We start from the raw sequence: 9,222 nt of genomic DNA on the forward strand, positions 1-9,222 counted from the left end.
TATAATATCGGTAGTTAAAGCCTTAACGAACCCGACCGCCCCTAGCACAGCACCGTATATCTCGAAGACTATTAGCGTATTACTATTAGGCCGTTATAATACTAAGTCTTATTCCGCGCCGTATAAGCGGAGGGCTTATTATAATAGCGTGTATTAGTTTTTTATTAAGAGAAATTTCATTAACGCACCGAACGTAATGATTTTAAAGTTTAAAAGAAACCCTCTTTACCACGTAAAGTGTATTACGTCGGTTTATACTTCGATTAAAGTCTTAGCGTAGTTTATTAAAAATCGATAAGCGTCGTTTATTAAGCTTATTAAGCCGTAGATTTTATGCCTTAGCTTTTTATAGTTAATTTATCGATAATATAGTAATAAATTTCGTAGTTTAAAGCCTTTTATCGATTTTAACTAACGAAGTTAGTTTAGCTTTATAAGTCCTTCGGTTCCTTTATTATACATTTTAATAAAATGAATAAAAGCCTCTTATATTAAAGGGGCTAAACGATCGAAATAGACTTAAAAATAGTCTACTTATTTAATTTCTTATACGATTTATAGCTAACGCTAGTATTTATTATTATATAGCTTTTTAACTATTCCCACCTCTTTTTAGCTAATATCTACGGCGTCCGCTCCCTCTTTTTTAAGGCCAGGGGTTAAAAAAATATTAATACCGGTGAGGACTCTTTTTTAATATGCTTAAATTTCGCGGCTTTATATATACTATATTATATCGTAGTATTTAAAATACTTTACACTTAATTATATAATTACTATAATAGTTTTAAAGTAAATATAGTGTATAATACGAAGTTAACGATTATATTTCGGAATATTTTTTAATTAATACAAAGTGCATTAATCTATATCTATCGTTTTTTTACTTGTCGCCGAAAGTAGTAAAAGGCATCTATAGATTCTTTTTAACGCTGTATTTTAATTATTTATAGTTATAAGTAATTAAAACGTGTCGCTACTTTATATATAAAATAATGCTTCGTATATCGGTTTATCGCTAAACTCGATTATAAATAAACTATATACGAAAGAGTAAATATCGAGTTTAATAGGCTTAATTATTAAAAAATATATACTGTCGTTATGCGGATTAAGCGGCTTATAATAAAAACTTATGTGATTATTAAGTGTCGGATCTCCGGGGCCCGCTTTGATGAACTGAATGGCAGCATCGTGCGCTTTCATACTCGGAACGAATCTGGCCGTCCAATCAGTCAGGTCTTCCGTTAGCTTGGTTTCTCAACCCCAATCCCTAGCGAAGCTGTCCACCGTGCCCTTAAGGGTATCAGCAAGGTGTCAGCAAGGCTTCGCATTTAAACTTGATTAATCCCGGCAGTCTGGAACGCTGACTCGCGTGTATATAGTGTAATAGATTTATCGCAATTTAAGCTTAGGAATGGTCGCATTAAGAGTTAAAGCAAGGCATACTTAATCTGCCCATATATTTACTATGTGTTCAGTGGATTCGTTACGCAAGACTTCGCGTATATGAGCGAGTCCATATCCTGTATGATCGCAACTAGTGCATAACCTCGCTCAGGTTTCTTTAGCCTTTCAAGCCTTCTAACCCACCTAAGATGGGGAACTGCGTACGTAAAGACTCGCCTAACACTACAGCCGTATTAAAGAATTATCGGTAAAGGCTTACCCTTAAATCGACGTATAAAAAAGAGATAAATAAGCTTTCTTAAAAGCTACGCGAGACCGGTGTTAAGTATAAAGCTTTATAAATAAAACTTGTGCAACGCTAAATAAATTATAAAGCTAAAAAGTCTGTTTTAAATCGCTTTTTAAAATAAGTAATAAATAAACTTATTTTATTATAATTTATTCTTTCCTTTATATTATCTCGTTTCGGTGATAATAAACTTAATAATTATAAGTTCGGCGCGGTTATAAATCCTTTTTACTTTAAAACACTTATTTAGTTTATCTTCGCTTTTACTAGTATTAAATAGCGAGTTATTTAAAAATCCCCCGGTTATTTCGTTTTAATTTAACTCGTTATTATTAGTTTTATTAGAGTATACCCTTATAAATAATTAGCTTAGTATAATATATAAAGGTAATATAAATAATTCCCTTCGTTTTACTTTCCTTATTTTACCTATAGGATAGCCTAGCTTTCCTCCGCCCGATATTCCTATGAACACCTTAACGACGGCTAAGGAAAAATCGCTATTTAAATACTATCGCCAAAATACGGAAGACTGTGTTTCCGTGAAGGGTCGCCGGAAATATAGTTAATATTACGAGGAAAATTTTAAGGCGATCCCCGGCTATATATTAAAAAAGTAAAAACGGTAAAAATAACGCCGGAGGTTTATATTATCGACTTCGCTAATAGATTACGCTACGGGCTCGTATATTATAATTATATAATTATGTAATATTTATTAAACCGAAATAAGTGGCGTGTTTTATATTGCGATAATCGTGGGCTACTTTTTAATTAAAGCCTCGAGTGACTATAAGATATATAATAGTAACGGAGTATTAGGGGGCTAGAAAAAAGTCTGATGTTAACATCGAGTTTATCCGGGATAGCAGTGAGAGCGAAGATATGAACGACTTTAGCTTAAAACTGTACGACACCTGTCGACTTAACGGGGCTATAAGCTTTATCGATAAGCCCGACGTACGTCGCGGGTATATTGCTGCGTACGGGAGTAAGTTTTTTAATAGTAGGTATGATACGATCGATGAAGCACTTCGAGCGTTATCGAACTCGCTAGTTAAAATCTATGCCTATAATAGGCCTACCGATATAAACCATGCAGAAATAATATTACTATTTTATTCTAACCCGAAGGGCCTAGGCAACTCTCGTTAAAACGTAGAGGATCTTTCCACTAGCAGCTCTTAACAGCTGCTGCCCTTGAACTGCCAGGAACCGTTACGGCGAGCCCGTTAGCAGCCAATTAAGAAGCCCTAGACTTAGGGTCGACCTTTCTACCGCTAGATGGTACCCTTAATCAAGTCCTCGGCTATCAGCACAATAAGGATGCCCATGAACCAAAAAACCGACATGGCAAGAAACAGCTCTCGAAACGACACACAACCCAGTGTATCCTTCCTGTAAACGCCGTAGCAGAATCTGGATAGGCAGACCAGGCCGATGCCCCAGATCAGGAGCGACTCGACATCGATGCCGAAGATTGATCCGAGCAAGCCGGTGCCCATGGAGGCCAAGGGGTTGTCGTAGAAGTCAGTCATGGTTTCCTCCTTGTTCGTCGAATCTTGTTTTATCCTCGAGGATGTGAGGTATATTGCCAACTCTGAAAATTCGTAGCAGCGTATTGATTGCTCCGTAACTGTAGAGGTCGAGAATCGTTGCTTTTCACATAGATGAGCTCGAGGGTAGGAGCTTGCAGGTAGCCACGGCGCAGAGTTCCAAGTACGGATTTCTAAAAGCTATCAATCGTCGAACGTCGGGATTTATATGCAGTCAGATCACCCTATCTCCGGAAGACGTTTTTCCCACCAACGGTTTTCTGACATTGGCATTGATAGCATCTGCTATTGGTCACATAAGCTTTGAATCTCACATCAAGGTTGGTATTGGATCTGGCTCGCTAGACGGTTTGTAACGCGACAGAAGTTTTGCCCATTTCTCATATATTAAAACTGGTAAATCGGCCGTGAAGACATTCGCGTGCGATACATTGAATTGAGATCGGCATCGCCCAGGACGAATTGCCTCGAGCATGGTCGCATGGCTGATGGGTCAATGATTCGAGACGCCGTCGTGGCAGAATCCAACAAGCCGGATTTTTTCGCTTCATCGTCGCTCCAAACAAGGCACGCAGTGTGATGTTGTCGTCAATAGCGAGCCTCGCCAGCCGGAATACGTGGCTGTCGTTGTTTGATCGTTGGTTGGTCCCATAGTTGGGGTGAGGGTGGTGCATGAAACAAAAGGGGCCCCGGCTTGACGTCAGACCACTTTGGTCGGCAATGCAGTCAGTGGTGGCTGAGCGGGCGTCGGGGGCACCCCTTGACGCGTACCATCGAACGGTGCTTGCTGGAATGAAATCCAAGCAGCGACGCAGATATTACCAAACTATTTCTTCAATTCATCCAAAAGATAGGTAATCAATCAATCGATCAATCATTTGCTGCTGTTATTCGCAGAACTTCGCTTTTGAAATACCTGCTTTATTCGAGAAAGACATCCCGAAAAACCTACCAGCTTTTGACGTGCACCAATCACATCCGTCACATCACATAACCAAAATGGGTCGCTGGTCGCAGTACGACACGGACGAGGAGCGGCTGCCCGAGGGCATGGTGCGCATCGGGTACGACGCCGACGACCAGACCTACACCTTTAGAGACACCAGCGACGGCAGCATCTGGGAGAGCGCCCCGGGCAGCCAGTACGGGCGCCTGACGCGCATCTCCGGGCCCTCTTCTTCTTCGTCCCCGTCGACCAGCCGCCCCAACGAGAGCTACAGCGACGGGGACGCCCCGCCCCCGCCCTACGCCTACGACGAGCACGCCGAGCCCGACGACAGCTGGAGCGGCAACCAGAAGGTCTCGTGGCGGGCCGACATGATGCCCCTGCTCAATTTCTTCACCATCATCGGCCTGTTCCTGCTCGGCGTCTTTTGGTTCCTGCACAAGACCGTCGGCAGCGGCAGCGGGAACCAGGGGGCGGCGGTGCGGCGGCGCCGGTGGTGCCCAAGTGTGCCGCGGGCGCGCGCACTTATAGCGTCAAGCAGGGCGACACGTGCTGGGCCATTGCGAATCGCAGAGCCCTGGAGGTCGACGATATCCTGAGGGAGAACAAGGATCTCGATTGCGATAACCTGGAGATCGGCGACCTCATCTGTGTGCCGACGACTTCTTCTTGACGAGCTGGCTGGCCGGCTTACTGGTCTGCTGAACACCGAATAAAATGGGCTATGAAGTTATGATGCCGTCCGGCATAGGACCTGGCCGTTGAGTGGGGCATGTGGGTGGAAAGGCTGAGGGTAGACTTATGAGAGTGAGGGTTCTGATCGGTCGCGTAGACATGATCGTACATTAACGTGCAAAAATAACGACGAGATCAACTATCCACACAGGGCATCACACCCTCCGACAATCAAACAGCATACCGGGATTTGATCTGTGTCGGAGCAAGGTTCGAGAAACGACGTATGTACACGGTTTAGGTTCAGGTTCCCTGACAAGAGCAATAATCTATCTATGGCAGAACTGCAAAACCTCGTTGAGCACGGAGTAAAGCATTGATAAGAGAAGATATAAGTGCACCTTTGAGCGGCTTCTATTTCCTCGATGGATCGCAGGATCTACTTACCTTGGCTTTGGGTCATTAATATGCCCTCAATAGGTGTTTGTACCAATACGTCGGGAGAAGTTCAACGTCTGCATGCCCTATAAGCTGCCTGGCCATAACCATATGTTCACTTGCGTGGACTTCATGTGGAGGACCTGGCGCAGCTGCGATGGCAACGGCGGCCGCGGCGGCGAGTCCACCCTCGACAACTGTGTCAAGTTCGGCGTCCACGCCCTCCCTGCGCCCGGCAGAAACGTCAACTACTGCAAGGCCGCGCCCTTCGAGGATTAAGCATCGTTCTGTATTCTCCCTTCCACTTGGAGCTGGACAGGCTGGGCCGAGGCAATCCCTACTGATTGGAAAGAAAGGGAGGGGGATGGGGGTTAAACACTCTACGCTTGCTTGGCACGGGATTTAATAACAATACACCACTCCACTTGAAAGGAGAATCTCCCATAAGAGCGCTGCTGTACCACATGAGCTTTGGATTTGATAAATGCAGATCTGCACACGCACTTATGCGCTGTATACCTTTTTATGCAGCGCAAGCAATATCGTCACAGTTTTACCCCTCCATGCTGAGGCCCATTGAAGGTGGGATGTCGACACAGGCCCGCCGATCTCCGGCAGCCAAATGAATTAATGTCGCCTGTTCAGCGTTAGGCTGGTCAGAAAATTCACCTAAGGTAATGAATGTACATGTAGTTGCCTCTAAAAGAGCCAACACCTTTACCAGCAGCACCTTACCTACCTTATTACTTACCTAAGCTATCAGCCTTGCATTGGTCCCGGCGCCTCTCCCTGCAAACTCGACCCGCCTGACTCACAGATTTCAATTTTTGGAGGGGCATAGGTTAGAATTGGAAAAAGAGGGAAGCAAAGGTCGACTGCGGGGCTCCTTTTGCCGCAACACTCAGAATCGAAACTCGCTGTTGAATGCCTCCTCTACCTCGACCCGTTTTCAGGCCTCCTGCAAGCCCCCAACGACTATCCCTCACTGCTGCCTCGCCTCGCACAGTCCCGAGTTCTCTGTCTCTGCCTCTGCAACGGCGACAGCGATTGCCCGCAACCCATACCAGCGCTATCAGCACTCGTGCTGCCAAGGCTGCCGCTACCCCGCGAGCCTACAGTGTCACAGCCTCCTCGCCCGCACACCCTCCCCACGAATCCCTCGAACCCCTCGAACCCATCATGGCGCCGAAACAGAAATTCGACCTCAAGACCCCCAAGGGCACCAAGGACTGTAAGAAGCGGCACCCACGCACCTGCAATTCATGTTAGGGTGCGCGACAGCAGACTGATATATCCCCAGGGCAGGGCACTGATATGGTCATCCGCGACCACATCTTCAACACCATCACCAAGGTATTCAAGCGACACGGCGGCGTCACCATCGATACCCCCGTCTTCGAGCTGCGCGAGATCCTGGCCGGCAAGTATGGCGAGGACAGCAAGCTCATCTACGACCTGGCCGACCAGGGCGGCGAGATTACCTCGCTGCGCTACGATCTGACCGTTCCCTTCGCCCGCTGGCTCGCCATGAACAAGGACGTCCAGGCCATCAAGCGCTACCACATCGCCAAGGTCTACCGCCGCGACCAGCCCGCCATGACCAAGGGTCGCATGCGCGAGTTTTACCAGTGCGACTTCGACATCGCCGGCGAGTACGACGCCATGCTGCCCGACGCCGAGGTCCTGCGCATCGTCTCCGAGGTCTTCGACGCCCTTGGCTGGCAGGGCACCTACACCATCAAGCTCAACCACCGCAAGATCCTCGACGGCATCTTCCAGGTCTGCGGTGTCCCCGAGGACAAGATCCGCACCATCTCCTCCGCCGTCGACAAGCTGGACAAGCTTCCCTGGGCCGACGTGCGCAAGGAGATGGTCGAGGAGAAGGGCCTCCCCGAGGAGTGCGCCGACAAGATTGGCCAGTGGGTTGTGAAGAAGGGAGGCAAGGACCTGATTGCCGAGCTGCGCGCGGATGCCGATCTGTCGGCCAACGAGCTCATGAAGAAGGGCATGGATGAGCTGGATTTGCTATTCGAGTACCTCGACGCCTTCAACGCCGCCGGCTGCGTGTCCTTCGACCTGAGCTTGGCCCGTGGCCTGGACTACTATACCGGTGTCATCTACGAAGTGGTGACAGAAGGCTCGGCGCCGTCTTCGACGCCCGCAGCCGGCGAGGTCGTCCCTGCGCCGAAGAAGAAGGGCAAGAAGGGCACAACAGACGCCGACGAGGACCGATCGTCGGACCCGTCCGTTGGTGTCGGCAGTGTCGCTGCTGGCGGTCGCTACGACAATCTAGTGGGCATGTTCTCTGGCAAGGCTCAGATCCCCTGTGTGGGTATCTCGTTCGGTGTCGACCGGATATTCTCTATCACGAAAGCACGCATGGAGGCCGACAAGACCTCTGCTCAAGTCAGGAAAAACGAAGTCGATGTCTACGTAATGGCATTTGGCGGTAAAGGGTTCGAGGGTCTTCTTAAGGAGCGCATGTCCGTGTGCAATACCTTGTGGGAGGCGGGTATCAACGTAAGTTCGCTCCTTTCCCGCAGCTGGGATCCGATACCGGACATAATCAATTTGGAAGCTGAAAACTAATACTGGGACAGGCCGAATTCCTTTACAAGAAGAAGCCCAAGCTGCAGAACCAGTTCAAGGCAGCCGAGGGCAATGGCGTCCCTTTTGCCATCGTGCTGGGCGAGGACGAACTGGCGCAGGGCAAGGTCAAGATCAAGGAGATGGGTCTGAGAGACGGTCACCCGGAGAAGGAAGGCGTGCTTGTGGACCTGGCCAACGTTGCCGAGGAAGTGAAGCAGCGCATCCAGCGGAAGCAACAGCTCGACGAGATGACAACACGAGCCGACGGACTTCGCGTCGTCCACGGTATCCGAGGTGAGGAGATCACACCGGGCGAGGCTGCCGCAGCGGTGGAACCGGCTGCGCCTGTCGACGGCAGTTCCGCTTAGAGCGGCATTTAGATGAAAGAATGAAGTCCAAAAAAAATAGAATCACACTGTCACATCATACACAGATCTCGTTCTCGTTGCGGTGTATGATGCGATTTACCTATCCCATCGTAAAGTCGCGATACAGGCCCATTCCCAAGCAGTTGCAAACAGCGGTATCTGCCAAACCCCACGAGACGAACTTTGCCGAATGATGAAACACCCCCACTGTTGTTTCAATAGTCGGTGTCTCTAGCCGATGATGAGAAGTTCGGATCGGCTACTGCAGCTTGCTGCAGCAGTTGAGGGTCCTAACCTTGGACACCTCACACATACCTAAGGCTACCTCTACACTGCCTCCTGCTGGGCAAGGATAAGGCCAGCCATGGTATTCGATCTGTGTCCAAGTTCCAAGTCCAGACGAGAGAAGAACCAAAAGGGGGTTTGGGTCGGTGGCCGGGGTCGGGCTCGGCAGGGCGGGCAAGGGTGGCTGGTAGGTATAGCGAAGGAACGCGAGTAGGAACGTCGATCGATCCTGAAGAATTCTACGACGAGCCGACGAACGCGCTTGTGGGCTCCAATCGCGACATTCCCCCCCTAACAAACCCATATTTAGAATCCCAGCCATCCGATCCCGTATGCTCGCCGCGCAGAGTGCAGCCGTTATGCTTGACTCTTTCTCCCTCTCTTGTTAGTGATATCCATCGCGGATGCGCAAATAGGTAGACATACACACATATGCTATGCTACATAACTGCCTCCCCACCCACCTGTGCAGATATGCAGGGTATCATTCCCTCGGGCTGCTACAATACACACATGAGACGAGAGAAGGTTTGGAGTGCCACTGGTCAAGATGGATGGTTACTGCCCACAATAGAGTAGTAGTGTGTGTGTCATTGTAGGCGAAGCCACTTTGGGCAGGCACACATATGCGACTTGTCACATTGTGATAAGGAGAATTTCTATCGG

At 48.4% G+C, this 9,222-nt stretch overlaps 3 protein-coding genes across 3 annotated transcripts; 2 read left to right on the forward strand and 1 right to left on the reverse strand.

Moving 5' to 3' along the window:
• Positions 1-2,979: 2,979 nt before the first annotated feature.
• Positions 2,980-3,237, reverse strand: PG997_002885 (uncharacterized protein; the record flags this gene model as incomplete). Its single annotated transcript, XM_066807200.1, has 1 exon — positions 2,980-3,237. The coding sequence occupies one exon, from the start codon at positions 3,235-3,237 to the stop codon at positions 2,980-2,982; it is 258 nt and encodes an 85-aa protein (XP_066670818.1).
• Positions 3,238-4,254: 1,017 nt separating this feature from the next.
• On the forward strand, positions 4,255-5,593 carry PG997_002886 (uncharacterized protein; the record flags this gene model as incomplete). The annotated part of the gene is made up of 4 exons (XM_066807201.1): positions 4,255-4,631; positions 4,733-4,851; positions 5,071-5,146; positions 5,467-5,593. The coding sequence occupies 4 exons, from the start codon at positions 4,255-4,257 to the stop codon at positions 5,591-5,593; spliced, it is 699 nt and encodes a 232-aa protein (XP_066670819.1).
• A 900-nt stretch (positions 5,594-6,493) lies between these two features.
• Positions 6,494-8,271, forward strand: PG997_002887 (uncharacterized protein; the record flags this gene model as incomplete). The annotated part of the gene is made up of 3 exons (XM_066807202.1): positions 6,494-6,545; positions 6,615-7,834; positions 7,915-8,271. 3 exons carry the CDS (start codon positions 6,494-6,496, stop codon positions 8,269-8,271), a joined length of 1,629 nt encoding a protein of 542 aa, XP_066670820.1.
• Between the last annotated feature and the right edge of the window lie 951 nt (positions 8,272-9,222).

The sequence above is a fragment of the Apiospora hydei genome (genome assembly GCF_038363865.1).
Source record: "Apiospora hydei strain CBS 114990 chromosome Unknown utg000004l_segment0_segment0, whole genome shotgun sequence".
Taxonomy (NCBI): domain Eukaryota; kingdom Fungi; phylum Ascomycota; class Sordariomycetes; order Amphisphaeriales; family Apiosporaceae; genus Apiospora; species Apiospora hydei.